This window comes from Lactuca saligna, chromosome 3 (genome assembly GCF_052625555.1).
Source record: "Lactuca saligna cultivar CGN05327 chromosome 3, ASM5262555v1, whole genome shotgun sequence".
Lineage (NCBI taxonomy): Eukaryota > Viridiplantae > Streptophyta > Magnoliopsida > Asterales > Asteraceae > Lactuca > Lactuca saligna.
In genome coordinates, this window is record NC_136419.1 from 157606168 (window position 1) to 157625694 (window position 19527).

The 19527-nt window shown below is 38.5% G+C and overlaps 1 protein-coding gene across 1 annotated transcript; it reads left to right on the forward strand.

Annotated features, from left to right (window-relative positions):
* The first annotated feature begins 17501 nt into the window (after positions 1–17501).
* Positions 17502–19180, forward strand: LOC145034007 (berberine bridge enzyme-like 8). The gene has a single exon (XM_078982453.1). The coding sequence runs from the start codon at positions 17502–17504 to the stop codon at positions 19122–19124; it is 1623 nt and encodes a 540-aa protein (XP_078838579.1). The 3' UTR covers positions 19125–19180.
* Positions 19181–19527: the final 347 nt, after the last annotated feature.

Consider the following 19527-nt stretch of genomic DNA (forward strand, 5'->3'; position numbering starts at 1 on the left):
TATAGTATGTACATTAACGTTTAAGTGAGGTTATCACTAAAATATGTAATGGGTAAATCATTGTAGTACTGTAGTTTTGTATTATAAGAACTACTGTTGTACTAACTACCTTAAACCGGATTTATCTTAAGGTATAATGTGATAAATTGCACCATGCTATCGACTGGTAACAACGACATAATGAATGGTCGTAATAACGTAATGACGTTTGGCACCCGTAGATCTGCAGGTCCGGCTATAGCTAGCAGCAAGGTGTAGGATAGTCAATCCAGTATAGATTGATACGCAAACTCACGCTCTCCCTCCAAGATAATTCTGGCTACAACTCGGGCCATGACATTTAAGGCATGCTCCGACACAGTGGATCACAATTGTTAACGTGTTCATGTATACGTAATGTTTCTCGTTCTAGTATAGTTGTATATGTCATGTTTCTAGTATAGTCGTATATGTTATGTTTCTAGTATATAGTTGTATATGTATTGTTTCTAGAATAGTTGTATATGTATTGTTTCTAGTATAGTTGTATATGTTCTGTTTCTAGTACAGTTGTATATGTTCTGTTTCTAGTATAATTGTATATGTTCTGTGTTACCCCGATGGTAACTAGCTGTTGATGTACTGATAAGTATGAATATGGAAGTACTTTTATTTCAATACATGTATATATGATCTATAATTAATATTGAAACGACCCTCGGATGGTCACCCGAAATCCCACCAGACCACATCTCAGTGCGCGAAAAGGAAATAGGGCGGATGGCCTTCCTAAGCCCTTTAAACATTACTTATATATCTATACATATATGGGCATGCAATTTATAAGAAGTAAAACAAAGTTTAATAAAAGCATTTGATAATTAAAAGAGTTTGTAAAAGATTTTGAAGTAAAACAGTTTGATAAACAATTTGAACAGTGATAAAATCATTGGTTTTCTAGTTATTAATCACATGTGATTAATGCAATCACATGTGATTGATGCAATAACTATAAGTATTTCACTTGTATCCCCCCCCCCCATAAAGTATTTAAAACATTTAAAAGCATTTTAAAGGTTAATTAAAGGGGTATGAACTCACTTGTGGTGAGTAGATTGGATTGATGTATCGGGTACCGTGCTAGGTGGCAAACGGAGACTTGTTCACAAGCACGAGCCTAGTTATCATATAATGAGCATATATATAACTAATTAGCCAAATAATAACTTAACAAAATAATTTGAGACACTTAGGAACATGTAAACACTTTATATAAGTGTTATAGGTCCTAATGGTTGCATCTAAGTTGATACGGGACAAGGCAAAAGGGGTTTAATGCACCAATGACCTTGTATATGAGTTCACCACCCAAAAAACCCCACCTTTGGAGTTTACAGTCATAAACTCCTTGAGTTTACGGCCGTGAGCTCCACACTTGGTGGTTTTGGGTGTTTTGAAGTGCTATATTGATCCTAGAATAAGCCTAGCCTTGTTGGAATAATCCTTGAAGTAGTTTAAGGCCCTAGAATGCTCCTTTGGGGAGTTTACGGCCAAAGGACCATATCCCCTAGAGTTTACGGCCGTAAACTCCTATGGGGTGTTGGTTTTAATTCATTTAAGGCACTTGCACATGTAGGATAACTTCCATGTTTTTTCTTAGGGCTAAAGGGGACATTAGGCACACCTTTGTGCCTTTACTTGGAGTTTACGGCCCAAGAGATGTTCCTTGGCCGTAAACTCCCTTTAACGGATGAGTTTGATGTAATTTGCTCCCCATTCAAGTCCTAAGTATTAAAGGGTAATTGTCTTGAGGCTTTAAGGGTGTTTAGGGCACCTTTAACCCTTGAAAAAGGGGTTTATGGCCCAAGAGCTTTTCTTGGCCGTAAACTCCTAGAACTTTATGATTTTGGAGTGTTTTGGTGTCCAAATTAGCTACAAGCATTAGAGGGTAAAGGTCCTTAAGCTTTAGGGGTGATTTAGGGCACTTATAGCCCTTAAAAAGGGGTTTATGGCCCAAGAGATATCCTTGGCCGTAAACTCCTATAACAAGTGGTTCTTGATTGATTTCTAGCCTCAAATGTTTATACATTAAGTCCTTAACTCGTTGTCTAACAAGGAATCGAGACTAGGAAGCTATAAGGCCTCGTTTTTGAGTTTACACCCCAAGAACGTTCTTGGGCTGTAAACTCCTGGATCTTGTACTTTAGACATGTAAACAATGTTATAAAGCATATAACAAGTATTAAAACACATTTAGGAAAGTAAACTCACAATCCAGGATGAAACCCGAAGATCCGTCAGAGAGAAATGGCTTTTCTCTAGTTGGAATTGTGAATAATGAATTAATTAAATTCAGAAATCTATTTATAGTCCTGAAATATTTTGATAGAAAATATTTTTATTCTGGAAGTTGGCTATAACATTATGTAACTTGGAATGTTCAAGTTTCACAAATAAAGGAGCATCCACTCTCCTGATATATCTAGAAACGTAAACCCTAATGTACACAAACTTGTTCGGAAAAGTCTGAAAATCACTGAAACTGGATTGGCTTCTATTGAATAGATATTGTTCGTACAACTGGTAATTTCGGGTTGTCACAGAACATAATCAGAATCGGTAACAATTCACACACACACACACAGGTAGGAAAATATAGGATTTTCCTGGGTAACGGTAGTACGTAGCCAAAAAGTGTAACAATTTGAATAACTAAACTTTACAATTCACAAGAACAATTATGATTTCAGTGTACATCTTTTACATTACAATTTGGATTTGGTAAACATTACTTTTAAGAAAATATGGGATTTTCTTGGATAACTACTTTTTCAGGAAACCAAAGGAACTCGTACATTTTCAGAAAATTAACCGCTTATGAACTCACCAGCTTTATGCTGATTTTCAAACCGCTTGTATTCTCAGGTCCGCATTAGACAGGTACCCAACGATCTCTTTTGGCGAAGACGGAGTGTGTAGAAGACTCGTCTCATTTTGTTCATATATACTATGTATCACACTTGTACAATTTACTTTTGAAACAAATGTAAACTTTATATATGTAATGTAATGGTTATCTACTTTTCTTACTATGTGCATTGGATTTGATACTCAACGTGGAGTCCGCCCCGGAAATGTTTCTGCCTTTGGTTTTCGGGGTGTGACACTATAGCTGCAGTGGCCACAGTAACAACAGCCTCAGAAAGAGCAGTGTATCTCTCATCGAATGTCACTATCAGGGTGGTCTTAATAGACCCAAACATCTATGGAATCTCATCGCGGATGGCAGCAACCACCTCATCATAAATCATCTGGGGAAGCTCCTCGTCGCTCACACCCCCTCCATTGGTCCCTGGTCTGTGATGTGTCCCTACCATGACGCCTCTCTGAAATACAACACAAGATATCAGTAATTTGCTCGGACGTACACACACTTGATATCCCAACCCTACTTGATCTCTGACCCGGTGCCTTCGATAGTACGGGCGCAATACTACTGACCACACCGACTCAGAATTCACACCAATTCCTCCTCCCAAAGCCCCAAATCCCAAGTACGCTATTCTCTTTAATCATGTGCCACTCACTAGCAAATCTCTCATAAGCTCCTTGCTGCTATCTCAACACTCTCAAGCATTCCTAATATCAAAATCCCTAGACTAAGGCACCATATATCAGGCCACTCTAGTCCTAATAAGAATACCTAGTCTTCCTCTAGCATGCATAATATAATTCATCATATAGCATAGTATAACATTTCTTTTACAACTTATTGTAAGGGTATTTTGGGAAATCACCGTTCGGGCGCTGGCTGATTGTACACACAGCTCTGCTCTGTTTGTTTCACCACTCTTTTTACTCCTTTAAAAAAAATTCTTTATTATCAAATTTTTCCTCAAATCCTCAGTTTGAGTTCAGATACGCCCGAAGATGCATCCGAATCCCTCAAACCAAGGCTCTGATACCAAATTGTAACACCGTAAAATTTAAAACAAATTTTTCACATTTTAAACACAATTTTCCAACACATTTATTGATAAAAACCCCATTGTATCATACTTTGTTTCAAAAATATTTCCCAAGATCAAAATACATAACACCCATGCGTGTGTACGAATCATGTCGGCGCCTTCCCGCGATCATCACTGGTACCTGAAACAGATAACACATAACACCGTAAGCATAAAGCTTAGTGAGTTTCCCAAAATACCATACATAACACATACTAGCCACTCGAGGCTATAACTCTGTGGGCCCGTGGGCCCTAACTCTGTGGACCCTCTGGTCCTAACTCTGTGAACCTTTCGGTTCTAACTCTGATATACTCTGATATACACATGATATAAACCACATAGAAATAATGCAGTACAGCACATCACATAATAGCATACAATAACTATGTCACAAACTCTAATTACCACTCAAGGTAAAGTATAGTGAGAAGACGCACCTCAGATGTCCCGGTAAATCACTGACTCGGTAGAAATACGATCTAGCCTCTACCTAAACACATAAAGTAATACTCTCATAAATATAACTCTCAGAACTAGACTCAACCCTTTCTATGCACACTTAGAAGGGTAAAAGACCATTTTACCCCTCCTTTGGCTCAAAGGCCCTCATTGTTGACCAAACCTTAAAAGTCAACTGAAGTCAACGGTCAAACTTTGACCCAACTCATCGAGTGCACTTGGGCAACTCAGCGAGTCCACATGTGTCTAGTAACTCTTTAGTCCTGTTTAACGAGTTGAGTCCCTCCCTTTACTCAACGAGTCTGCAGGTATGAATCGCGGGGCCACCGCGACTCAACTCACCGAGTCTCAAGAACAACTCGGCGAGTACATGCCATGCACAAACTCCATTGACCTCCTGAGGTCAGATCTGTTCCTCTAATCCATAGATCTGGCCTTCCCAAGCATAATAATCACGTTAAGTCTAGACCTTGACACTCATATATCATCTAGATGGTTTCATTTGGTGATTTAGCCCCAAAAATGACATTCTAAGCTCATGAATCCCAAGATAATTCATAAATTTCCAAGGGTTAAGGCCTCTGGACGTCTTTGAGTCCAGATCCAAACCATAAAATCGAGAAGGGACCAATTGCTCCACATAACCATCCTCAAAAGAGGTTAGAAAACCTTAACTCTAAGAATCAATACCAAAACTGAAGAAGGTCCGAATAAATACCTAAAGTTGAAGTCTCTGGACCCTGAAACCACTAGAATCACAAACCCCTTTAGTCTCCTCTTGCTCTTGATCACCTTCTTCTTGCTAAACCAAAGATAGAAGGATCAAATATAGCTTCTCCTTCCTCCCAAACGATTTACCTCACTTAGGGTTCTCTCAAGGGACTGGTAGCCGCAATGGGGGACTATGAGTGCCCATAAATAGGCTCCAACCCCGGGGGATTAGGGTTTAATTAAACAACATGGACTCGCATAGTCCACTAATGGACTCGCCGAGTCCAGTCGCGAACCCGGATGATAATCCGCAACCCTACGCGGCGAGTCTAAGCATCAACTCACCGAGTTCCTTCACAAATTCTAAAAATAAAAATATTAGAATAATATACCTGGGAATCCGAATGTTACAAGACAGGTGTGAATGGATTGTTATGGTCAAAGATTTGACTCTATGACCTGAATAATCCTTCCGACTTAGGGCGTCTGCTACTACATTGGCTTTCCAAGGTGATAATGAATTTCGCATTCATAATCATTTAGTAGTTCGGCCCACCGTCGCTGCCTCATGTTAAGTTCCTTCTAATTGTAAATGTGTTGAAGGCTTTTGTGATTTGTGTAGATAGTGCTTTTCGTTCCATAAAGGTAGTGACTGTAGATCTTTAGGTCAAAAATCACTACTCCTAGCTCAAGATCATGCGTATTGTACTTAACTTCGTGTGTCTTCAGCTGTCTCGAGGCATAGGCGATAAACTTTCCCTGTTGCATCAGAACACAACCAAGTCCTTGGTTGGAGGCATCACAGTACACCTGAAATCTTTTATCCCTTATGGGAGGGATAGTATTGGTGTGCTACACAAGGCTTATTTGAGCATTTGGAAGGCATTCTCCTGTTTTTCTTCCCAGCTAAAATTTGCACCCTTTTACGTCAGGGTGGTAAGTAGCTTAGCTATTCTTGAGAAGTTTTGAATAAACATGTGGTAGTAGCCAACGAGGCCTAGAAATTGATGAATTTCCGTAGGCGTTCTTGGTGCTGACCAGTTCTTGATGGCTTTAAGCTTGGAAGGATCCACATGAATACCTTCCTTTCTTAGCACATTACCCAGGAATTCGACTCTTCGAATCCAAATTTCGCATTTAGAGAACCTCGCATACAACTTCTCTATGCATAGCGTTTCCAAGATCTGCGTAGATGTTGACTATGTTCCTCCTTACTACGTGAATAGATAAGTATATCATCGATGAATACAATCACAAATTTATCCAAGTAAGGATGGTACACCATGTTCATTAAATTCATGAACACTACGGGCATGTTTGTTAATCCGAAGGGCATTACTACGAACTCATCGTGGCCATAGCAAGTTTGGAAGACTGTTTTGGGAATATCTTCCTCTATAACTCGTAGCTAATGGTACCCAGATCTTAAGTTGATTTTTGAAACGTAGCTCGCTCCTTGGAGCTAGTCGAATTAGTCATCGATGTGCGAAAGAGGATAGCGGTTCTTAATGGTTAACTAGTTAAGCTCGCGATAGTTGATACACATACAGAATGAGCCGTCTTTCTTCTACATGAATAAGACCAGTGCTCCTAAGGGCGAAAAGATTGGTCTTATAAATCCTTTGTTGAGGAGTTCGTTAAGTTGACTAGATCACTCTTGCATCTCCGCTGGTGCTAGACGATAAGGCGATTTAGCTACATGGGTAGCTCCAAGAAGTAAGTCAATTCTTAATTTGAATTTTCATTGTGGGGGTACCCCTAGGAGATCTTCAGGAAATATGTCATGGAAATCGTAAACGTCTGGGGTGCTCTTCAAGTCTTTTACCTTTTTACTTGCATTAACAACGTGAGCCAAGAAGGCATGGTACTCCTTTCGTATGTACTTTTAGGCTTGAATACATGAAATGATTCGAAGGTTTGTGCTGGTTTGTCGCCGTAGACCACTAGGGTTTCGTTGCTCGGCAAATTTAGATGGACGGCTTTCTCAAAGCACATAATGTCAGCATGATGGAGACTTAACCTTTCCATCGCAACTTTTAATTGATACAGGCATGAGGTCGATTTGAAATGTGTGGTTATCTAGAGAGAGGTTACATCCTATGAATATTTCGCTAGAAGTCTCAGTCTTTCCAATAGCCATTTCTAAGATGAACATTTCTTTTATTACTTTAGGTCCTTGGTTAGGTAAGTTTTTAAATTTTTGGTTCATGAAACTCCTCTCCGCTCCACTATCGAATAGTATGAATGCATATCAGTTATTGAGGAGGAACGTACCCATGATTATGGAGTGGTACGTCACTGGTTCCTCATAACCAATAGCAAGAAGTCTTCCTGCTCCGCCAACATTCTTGGCCTTACGGAAACCTCTTTTGAAGTACCCCGTTTCGTCACAGCCGTAGCAGGCTTGGCTTGCTCTTGTGCCAGGGACCTAGATAATTGGCCTAGCTGGTGCTTTGCAGAAACGAGTTGTGTGCCCCTTCCTGTCACAGTTAACACAGTACATTTCTCGGCAGGGGCCGTTGTGATGAAAATTGCACTTGTGTTACTTAGTTAGTATCCCTGCATATTGTTTTGCTGGTGCAGGGGTTGTAGGGGTTGTTGCGACGTGGATATATAGCCACAACCTATTGTTTCTTGGCGGCTGCTGATTGGTTTTTCTTCTTATCCCAAAACTTCCTCTTGTTATCACTTGTCATGGTTGGTTCTGGGATGGTAGAGGTAATTGTAGTCGCTTGTGCTTGGACTCCATGGTCTACTAGTCTTTGTGACAACCGCTTGGCACTGTCGAATGTAGCGGGGTTTGATGACAAAACATTCCCTTGAAATGGAGGTACCAGTCCCCATATATATCTTTCGATCTTCTTTCTTTCGGTGGGGACCATACCTGGACATAAGGCCACCAAATCACTAAACCTTTCCGTATAGGCCACTACGTCGGAACCTTTCATCTTGAGGCCCCAAAGCTCTTACTCAAGCTTCTGGACTTCTCCCCTTGGGTAGTATTTCGCCGTCATAAGGTCTTTCAGTGTATCCCAACCCATCTCGTTAGCCACTGCTAGGGTGAGTGACTTGACATGGCCATTCCACCATGTTAGGGCTCTGTCAGAAAAGGTACATGTAGCAAATTTTACTTTGTTTTCTTTCGGGCAGGAGCAGATCTCAAAGATCGAATCTCTCTTCTCAATTAATTACGACAAGGCAATGAATCCCTCAGTCCCATTAAATGTCCTAGGTTTTCAGTTGGTGAAGTCCTTGTAGGTACACTCTCATGTATGCGTTTGGCTATCACCTTGGTTGGAGTGGGTACCTGTTCCAGCTCCACTAGCGCCACCAGAATTCATCTGCATCATGGTTGTAGTTACAGCCGCAGTCACAGCAGCTTGAAACATTGATGCATCGAACTGTGGTGGGGGTGGTGGAGGAGTTTGATTTACTGGAGGGTTTCTGATTAGATGCTTGTGAGGCGGCATCTTCTAGCTATAATAGATGAAATGATGATAAGACTTCAATAGAATTACCAATAGGAATATTATTGAGCTAGAATAGAGTTTGATAGAGATGATCGCTAATGGAAACATTAACTGTTATTATAGTTGGTATAAATAATACATAGAGTTTGGAAAATTCGACCTTGGAGTAGGTCTTACAATCATACCAACAGAGGGAAAACTTGATAGCATAAAAATCTAGAGGAATGGTACTTGTTAAATAGGAATATTTACATAAAAGAGTGATACTTAGAGCATCTATGAAGGCTATTCCTTAAACAAAAAGAATGGGCGGTAGAGCATCTTCTACTGCCGACGGGCACCCCTCAGACGAAACCTTATATCGGCCAGTTGACGCTCGACATCAAGTAGGTGTCTCTCATACACTGATATGCATGCTCGAAGCTGTATGACTTCAGCTCGACTTGCAGCTAGCTCTTGTTGTAGGGCTTCATTGTCTCGCATAGTTCTCCCATGAGCGAATTTGATATTTTGAATACGATCTGTATTAGCGTTGGTGTCTGCATCAAGCTCCACGGTTTGTTGAATGACTGTCACACCTATCTTGGTATTGCGAGCCACTTGGCGAAAAAAGATTAGAAGGATTCGGTCTGTGGAGCCTTCTTCACTTAGGTTATAGAAATTATTGTCTCCATTATATGGGAGGGGTTGACCTTGCTCGTGGCTCCACCTATTCGAACTTTCAGCCCATAGAGGCATTGGGACTTGGAATTTAGGTCGGAGGTTAGGATTTGGTATTGGGGCCACTAGAGGTAGATTCTCGACTTTAGGTTCTACGTCAGCATCTTCAGGAAATTGCTCTGCAAAATCATCTTCTAAGGGATTTTCAGGATTCTCTTCTGGCTCATCATCAAGCCATCTGTAGCACCTGGTTTCCGGTATGTGAATTTTATTTGAGCATTGCCCTATTTTAGCCTTGGACTCGGCGAGTCATAAGGTCCGACTCGCCGAGTAGGGATGAGACTCAGGACACGTTTAAGTGGGCGACTCGGCGAGTCCATATCCTGGACTCGGCGAGTCACCGCTGCTGGATGAAACCCTAAGTTTCAAGGGTTTGCACCCTATTTAAACCCTCATCCCGCCCCAACTTGTCCCCATTCACCCCCAGAACTCCCCCAACATCGTTTTCCCTTATTTCCTTAAGAGATTGAAGTGTTCTTGGTGTGTTCTTGAAGGTTTGGAGGAGAAAGAGGAGTAGATCAAGAAGAGGAGAAGGAGATCAGCCATCTTTGTGTCATTTCAACATTTTCCTTGAGGTATATCTCATTTTTCCCCTGTTTCTATGCTTAGGATTTCATTTGGGACACTCTTGAGCAATTCTTCAAGCTTGTTTGTGCTTAATGATTCGTAATAAGTGGATTAACCTTTAGATCTAAGCAAGTTTGAGCTCCAGGAGCTCAGATCTGTGAGCTTTATGGCCCCATGTGGCTTGTTCATCCTAGATCTACCCTTTTGAGGCATTTTGCACCCTAAAATCCACATTAGTGAATATCCACACGTAAAGTTGGAAACTTTACGTGTGATTTGTGTCCTAAAAGTCCAGATCTATGAATGGCATGGACTGAAATCGACTAAATCTGTGTATTTGGGGGATGCATGGCGACGACTCGGCGAGTCGTATAGGTGACTCGGAGAGTCTGGTCGCGAGTCACCGATTTGGTCCCTTCATGATGTGTCGAGTTGAGCCGTCAGTCACAGGGGGTGACTCGGTGAGTTGGGAGCTGAACTCACCCATGTTAGGACTCGGCGAGTCAATGCCCTGACTCGGCTAGTCCAAGGCAATCTTCATAGATTAAGAACAGACTCGGCGAGTTGTTCATACAACTCGGCGAGTCTTAGCATAAAGTGTTCTTCGGATGAAGATGAACTCGACGAGTTGTTCATACAACTCGGCGAGTAGAATGAAGGAGTTGAATGACAGTTAGAAGATGAACTCGTCGAGTCATAGCCCAACTCGACGAGTAGAACCAGGGACCCAGGACAATAGTTGCTAGGGACTCGGCGAGTGGAGATCCACTCGGCGAGTCGGGTCAACTGAAAGTTGACTCTAGCTTTGGCTTAGAGCTAGACCGGGGGTAAAATGGTCATTTTACCTAAAGGACAGTTAGCAGTGTTTGATTGAGTATGTTGTAGGAATTGCAGCCGGAGGACTCCCGGAGCAGCAGCAGTCAGTTAGTTCCCGATCAGTTCAGCAGCTACTTTGAGGTGAGTTACCTTCCAGTAGTAGTGGGTCTAAGGCCACACGGCCGGTCCACCAGTAGGAGATGTATGATAGATGATTGTCTTTGTGATATCATCTAGGTTTGCTATTACCTGTTATGTTCCATGCTATCATGATACATTATATGCAATAGTAGTAGAGTTCGGTTGTTAGGACCGCTGGGTAGTCAGACACCCCAGAATTATCTGACTGTATGTGATGGTATTCTTGTATGTTGGTCTATTATGTTATGCGATAGAGGTAGCGGAAGGGGACCAGTCCCCGAGGATCGGTTGTTAGGACCGATGGGTAGTCAGCACCCCAGAATGGCTTGACATGGGTAGTCAGCACCCCAGAATGGCTTGACACAAGTAAGACGGCACCCCAGAATGGCCGTATGGGTAGGTCGGCACCCCAGAATGGTCGTACCGGGTAGTCAGGCACCCCAGAATAGCCTGGCAGTGCGTATGTTATGTGATTGTATGGTATGTGGTACGTTGGGGGAACTCACTAAGCTTTGTGCTTACGTTTACAGTTTTTTTTTCAGGTACCTCTGCATCGAAGGGGAAGGAGCCGGCGCGGTAGTGGCACGTCATACACACACTCTTCGGTTTCCGCATTTACGAGATTTACTGGGATTGTACTCTGATATTTTGATGGGATGTATGGTTTGACCTTTTAGAACATGGTTACGATGTGCTATGGTGTGATCAAACAATGTTTTTATTTATTAATGTTTTCTAAAGTAATATTTTAAAATGAAATTTTCGGACGTAAAATTTGGGTCGTTACACCATCCACCATTTTCCTGACTAGGAAAGTATGGGTCCCCCGGATGATGAAATTCAGCCATGATATCTATGCGAGAAAAGGGATAAAAGAGATAGTTAATAGACATCTAATCTAATAATACTTATAGGGGAGTGATCTTCAATAGTTATTTCTATAATTAAGTAGTGCATAACAACTATATATACTTTCTGAGATAAAATAGACCCTCAAATAAATGACTCAACTCTAAGCCCACAACTAAACAAGGAACTGGAAGTAAAGCGATAGTCACAGATTCTAAGTCTATAGAATCTTTAATTATATATAACCTTAGCGTATTCACTCTATAATGATAGACCTGCTAATAAGGGTATTTTAGTTTTCACATAATTTACTCATAGTATCACAAAATACTCCTATAGTACTTTAAATGTTTGCTTTATATTGTAGAGTTGTATTTGTGGATGGAGTTGGTAAGTTTTTTAAACTTGTTGCAACACCACAACCATTCCTGGGCATATGCAAATCACTTCTCGGATAGACATAGTTGATCAGGCTATGTCATTCCAGAACCTGACTATACATCCCCAAGCCTACTTGTGTTGTTCAACAATCACAATACTTTTTTTTTTCTGATTTAGTATGATACTGATCTTAGTATGGATGCATGTATGTATACTGTTTAAATAGATACTGATTATATTTTTAAAAGTATAATTCTCGATCAGAGTGTTTTAATCTCATTGTGTTTATAGTTATATATCTTTTATGGGTTGATATACTTTATTCGCTATAAATAATGCTCTGATACCAATATGTCACACCCCAAACCGAATTGATGGACACATTCGGGGGTAGAGGACGTTATGTACATTATCATAATAATGAAATATAGTAAACCAAGCAACAAAATCCATTGCTTTAAATAGTATAGTTAATACAAGTGTGTTCTTTGTAAAATTTAAATAACACCAAAAATGAATGTATAACAAAAGAATAAGATGAGTATTCGATTCTTCACCGTCTTCTCAAAAGCTGAATAAGCATATCTGTCTTACTGGATTCCTGATAATACAAGTTATTTTGAAAAGAGAGCGTCAACATAAAGATGTCGGTGAGATGATAAGAAGTTTAGTGTCATTATGTTGTATTTGTCTCATAAAAAGGTTTGTATTTGTATCATGAAAAGGTTTGTATTTGTATCATAAAAAAAGGTTTGTTTGTTTTCCAAGAAAATCCTATATTTTCTGTTTATAATGGAATGTAGTCTTCTACCAAGACTATAACGTTTGTTTCTTCTCTTATAGTAATATTAATGAAATGTTTGTACTAATGAATGATACTCAAATATTAGTTCACTGCCTTATAACCGTATTGGTTAATTTAGGTTAAAATGTGATGAGGTTATAACCATGTTTGATCGACCTAGTGCAAATGCACGACGTTCTTCAAACGTCGAAAAGGTATGAGATTTGTTCACTCGTGGACCTGTAGGTCCCACTGTAGATAGCAGCGAGGTACGGGATGGTCAATCCCGTATAGATCTATACACAAACTCGCGCTCTCCCTCCAGGAGACTCGGGTTACAAAACGTAACACAACAGTGTATTGTTGTGCCATGAAGTAGTATGTCATATTTTTGTTATCATGTACATGCATAGTGTGTATGTTTCTTCTGTTTCTTGTATATGTATGCGTGTTCTCCTTTTGTAAATGTAATGTTCCTTTTGTATATGTAATGTTCATTTTGTAAATTTATATGTATAGTGTTACTTCTTGTAATTGTATATGTATGTCCTCTAAACTATACCTATTATAGTTTACTAGTATGTCTATTGTATAACTGGCTTGTTGAAAGGACTCAACTGTTAAACATAAACCATCATGTTAAGTAATACATTGAGAAAAGGGCTTAATTTTCATATGAGTATTTAGTATGTATAATTATAAGTTAATCGATAGCCGGACTAGAGAATACTACACTAAGCCTACATCCAAACAAGGAACATGAGTCAAGGTCATTAACACTAGTCCTATGTCCATTAAAGTATATTTATATGAACATGATTTTGAATTAAAAGAGTTTATAAGTAATTTGTAAAAGGGTTTTTATATGAAGTTTAAAAGGATTTCGAAACAGTAAAATTCATTTTTGTTTGTAAGTAATAAAATGTAGGAACAACAAAATTCTATTGTGTTTCAACTTGTATCCCCCCCCCCCCCCTCTCCCCCTAAAAAGAATTTAAAACATGTAAATGGTTGATTGTAGGGGTATGAACTCAATTTTTAAACATAAACCATCATGTTAAGTTATACATTGAGAAAGGGGCTTAATTTTCATATGAGTATTTAGTATGTATAATCATAAGTTAATCTATAGTCGGACTAGAGAATACTACCCTAAGCCTACAACCAAACAAGGAACATGAATTAAGGTCATTAACACTAGTCCTATATCCATTAAAGTATATTTATACACAAATATTTAAATGAACATGATTTTGAATTAAAAGAGTTTATAAGTAATTTGTAAAAGGGTTTTGATATGACGTTTAAAAGGATTTCGAAACAGTAAAAGTTATTTTTGTTTGTAACTAATAAAATGTAGGAACAACAAAATTATGTTGTGTTTCAACTTGTATCCCCCCCCCCCCCCCCCCCCCCCCGTAAAAAGCATTTAAAACATGTAAATGGTTGATTGTAGGGGTATGAACTCACCAGTAGTGGGTGATTCGAATGAAGATCCATATAGGATGGTAAGTATGCCAAGTGAAGTCTCGAGTACCAACGGGTCCTATTAAACATATAATGACACATATATATATATAATTAGTTTATATGACAACAAATCACATAAGGGAACAACCTTAGCTACTCGCAAACACTTAAAATGAATTGTTGCTATCATGTGTGATTGATTGAATGGAGTTTACGACCACATAAGGATGTGTTCACGGCCAAGGAGTGTTCACGACCACACAAAGTGTGTTCACGACAATAGTAGAGTTTACGGTCAAGAACACATGATGTGTTCACGGCCCAAACTTGATTCTATGAAGTGTTTGAGGTCTTTTCTTGGGTTTATGAAGGGTTTACGGCCATAACTAGCAATTTATGAAGGGTTCACGGCCACATGAAGGGTTCACGGTCGTGAACTCTTAAAGATCATGGAAAATGTGCTTGATTCAAGGCCGCAAATCAAGTGATTCTAATGGATAACAAGTATGTGGAAAAGATACTTACTTAATGGGAGTCTTGAAGGTGTTTTCGGCCCTAAGAACAAGTATGTGTTCTTGGCGAAAAGATGATGATTTGAAGATCTACACCAAAAGTGTTGAATTCATGGATGAAACCAAAGAGCTTCCCATGAATAAGAAGGATATAAAGCAATAATGGAATAAACACTTACCATTTTGAAGAGAAATGAGTGTGTTCTTGATGATACTTGAGAGAGTTTTGAGTGTTCTTGACTTGAAGATGAGACAAATGACGGAATAATGAAGGAAAATCATACTTATGGAGAGGGGTTCATAGCCAACATGTGTTTATGGCCGTAAACCCTAGTTTGCGGCCGTGAACTCCTTTTGATGGAGCTTCCGGCTCGATTACAACTTAATGAACTTAGGTTAACACATTCTAACACACAATCCTTGAATGTACTTGGTTTAGAACACTCAAACAGACCCTTAACAATGCTAAAAAATAGTAAAAATGAGTCTGACTTTTGATTGAATTCATTGGCTTTATAAGATAGAAATTTCGGGTTATCACAGGACGGTACATGCCAAAAGTTTAAGGGAGAGGTTGACAGCATGACCCAACATCAATAGAGATGTTGGATGGTACCAATACTTTTTAATAGGGAAACGGAAGAGAGAAAGAGAGAGAGAGAGAGAGAGAGAGAGAGAGGAAACGAGCTTTCTGGTGAGAAATGGTACCTTTGGACATCGACATATGCCAATGAGGCTTGTCAACAACGCAATGGCAATGTCTCCAACAATTTGGTACAATGCCATCGGAGAAAAGAGTAGAGAGAGGTAGAGTAGTTCACCATTTCTGTTTCACATGAGCATGATACCATAGACAGATGAATTATCAATTATGTGTAGGTCTTATTTATGTTAGAAAGGGAGTATTGTACTTTAGCATAAGAATATTGTACATTCTGAATTTTGTAATAATAAAAAATTAATAAATACTAAAATTGAAAAGAAAAATAAAAAAATAATAATAAGGGTTATATAGTCATTTTAATTTGTTTAAGGACTAAATACATAACAAAAGCGTATAAAAATGACCGTTCAAGTTTACAAAAAAAATTTAAGGACTAAACATACAAATAAAAGAAACCATAGGGACAATTCGTATATATAATATAATATCTATTGTTTATTAAGATGAGAACGTTTAAGTATAAACTAAAAAAGTCGATTTTATATTATATTAAAAAAGAGTTTCTTTAAGAATAGTATATTGTTAGTTTTTCAGATTTTCACGATCAAACTTTTTCTTTCTTAGACTTTTGACATCTTACTTTTGTTTCTTTGCATTAGTCACGTTAATAGTAAATTTGCATGTTTTTTTGTCAACTTTGCCCCTCAATTTTAACCATTTTGACACTTTTGGTCATTACAATTAATATTTTTTTATTTTTTAGGAATATTTTAATCTTCAAAGTTTGACCACGAAACTTTAAAGAACCTCAACTTTAGCCATTTTGACACTTTTGTTCATTACAATCAACACTTTTTCATTTTCTAAGAACATTTTAAGCTTTTAAAGAACCTCAACTTTAACCATTTTAACACTTTTAGTGATTAAGGACTAAACGTGCAAATAATCGAAATCATAAGGACCATTCGTGTATATAATATGCTCTCTGTTATTCATTAAGATGACAATTTTTACGTATAAGCTAAATTAGTTCATTCATTATTAATTTAATGTCATAAATATAAAATTATTATAGTTTAGTAGGTGCTCTAACGTTTTGAGCCTAAAATGTACTTAGTCGATCACCAATATACAAAGACATTAACAAAGTTTTTCCATACAATCTTCATCACAATCATTTAAAATTGGTTTACCAAATACAAAGAGTTTTAACTCAAAGTTAGTGGACTAAAAAAAAACATAATCAATAGAAAAATGTATGAAAATTTTTCATTTTAAGTATTCAATAATATGGTTTAATGTGATTCGCTAACAATTTAGTTCTTCCTGGAATGTATATCGTTTCATAGGACTGATAATTTCAACACGATCCGCGACACAATACGAAATAAATCGGTTTGAGTTGAGTTTTCAACTCGCCAACTCGTTTATTGAAGTCATTGTGTAATTTGGTAACAATTCAACTTTGTAATTCCTATGGCTCCATTTATAGTTTCATGTAATTCTATACACAATTCAACGTTGTAATTCTCTTTGACTTTCATTGCTGAAGATTCAATAATATGGTTCCATATATAGTTTCATGTAATCCGGAAACAATTTAACCTTTTCCGTAATTCCATGTGACTTTCTTTGCTGGACGAATGAATGACTAGTGTTCAAACTATATTTTATTGAGTTATCCACATTTAGATTTCCGGAAGCCGGACTCTTTGATTTAATAGTAATTTCAACGTGGCATCACAAGATCGCCTCTAATTTTCAAAAACTTCTGGAGTTGGTATTATGATTTCTTATGCGTGTATAGGTATGCAAAAAGAATTATTCAAAGGTAAAGAATAGTTTTTCTACATCGATCGACTATTAAACTTTGGCGGGAGCTTAATTAAGTAGGCCAGATTAGGAGGTTTACATTGGTTTGTTTATAAATTGCATGTCAAACACCATGCATTCCATATCACAAAAATGGCAATTACGTATTCTTTCAACTTCAAATCATATATTTTTCCTCTCCTCCTTGTCTTGCTCTCTACGCATTCATCAGCAACTTCAACTTCCATTACAGATCGATTCACCCAATGTCTAAACAACCGAGCTGACCCTTCTTTCCCGCTCAATGGACAACTTTACACTCCCGATAACTCCTCCTTTCCATCCGTCTTGCAAGCTTACATCCGCAACCTTCGATTCAATGAATCCACGACTCCCAAACCCATCTTAATCATCACCGCCTTACACCCTTCACACATTCAAGCAGCTGTTGTGTGCGCCAAAACACACCGCCTGCTAATGAAAACCAGAAGCGGAGGCCATGATTATGAGGGGCTTTCCTATGTGACCAATTCGAACCAACCCTTTTTCGTTGTTGACATGTTCAACTTACGCTCCATAAACGTGAGTATTGAAGATGAAACTGCATGGGTCCAAGCTGGTGCGACTCTTGGTGAAGTCTACTACCGAATAGCCGAGAAAAGCAACAGCCATGCTTTTCCGGCTGGCGTTTGCCCTACTGTTGGAGTTGGTGGCCATATTAGTGGTGGTGGATATGGTAACCTGATGAGAAAATACGGTCTTACCGTAGATAATGTTGTTGATGCTCAGTTAATCGATGTGAATGGTAAACTTCTGAATCGGAAATCCATGGGTGAAGATCTTTTTTGGGCCATCACAGGTGGTGGTGGTGTCAGCTTTGGTGTGGTTGTAGCGTACAAGATCAAACTGGTTCGTGTTCCTACCACTGTGACCGTTTTTAACGTACAAAGAACATCGGAGCAGAACCTAAGCACCATAGCTCACCGATGGATACAAGTTGCGGATAAGCTCGATAATGACCTTTTCCTTCGAATGACCTTTAACGTGATAAACAACACAAATGGCGAAAAGACGATACGTGGTTTGTTTCCAACACTGTACCTCGGAAACTCTACTGTTCTTGTTAGCCTCCTGAACAAGGATTTCCCAGAATTAGGTGTAGAAATTTCAGACTGTATTGAAATGAGTTGGATCGAGTCTGTGCTTTTCTACACAAACTTCCCCATTGGTACTTCGACCACTGCTCTTCTAAGCCGTACACCTCAAAGACTAAACCCATTCAAGATCAAATCTGATTACGTAAAAAACACTATTTCCAAACAGGGATTCGAATCCATATTTGAAAAGATGAAAGAACTCGAAAACCAAATGTTGGCTTTCAACCCTTATGGTGGAAGAATGAGTGAAATTTCCGAATTTGCAAAGCCTTTTCCCCATCGATCAGGGAATATAGCGAAGATCCAATACGAAGTAAACTGGGATGAACTTGGCGTTGAAGCAGCCAATCGGTACTTGAACTTCACAAGGGTGATGTATGATTATATGACTCCGTTTGTTTCTAAGAACCCCAGGGAAGCATTTCTGAACTACAGGGATTTAGACATTGGTGTCAACAGCCATGGCAAGAATGCTTACGTTGAAGGAATGGTTTATGGGCACAAGTATTTCAAAGAGACGAATTATAAGAGGCTGACGATGGTGAAGACGAGGGTTGATCCTAGCAATTTCTTTAGGAATGAGCAAAGTATCCCAACATTGTCATCTTCATGGAAGTAAATTCACTTGTGAAATTGAATAAAAGTATGGCTTTTTCAAGGTCATGGTATCCAGATTCAGACGATATTGATATAATTTTGACTTGTATTTATACAAACAAAATTATATTATATTTTTCTGAATATCCATTTTCCATCTTTGAAAAAATATACGAACATTGATGTTGATATTTTTAAGAATTATAGACCTTGAACATTGTGAATAATGAATAAAGAGATGAGTTCCTTGGGTTTTTTTTTATAAGTATGTAATAGCATGTAATCAAAGATAAATAATCATTCAATGCAATTTATTACTTTAAAACTTATTTATATGTTAGTGTACATTTCTAGTCCATTTTCATTCTTTCCCCAAAAATTAGAGTAAAAAAACAGGATAAATTGTATTTATCTCTGATCTACTT

Bases quoted from the DNA above. Each gene is read 5' to 3' on its own strand.
- LOC145034007 (XM_078982453.1), top strand. From the start codon at position 17,502: ATGGCAATTACGTATTCTTTCAACTTCAAATCATATATTTTTCCTCTC.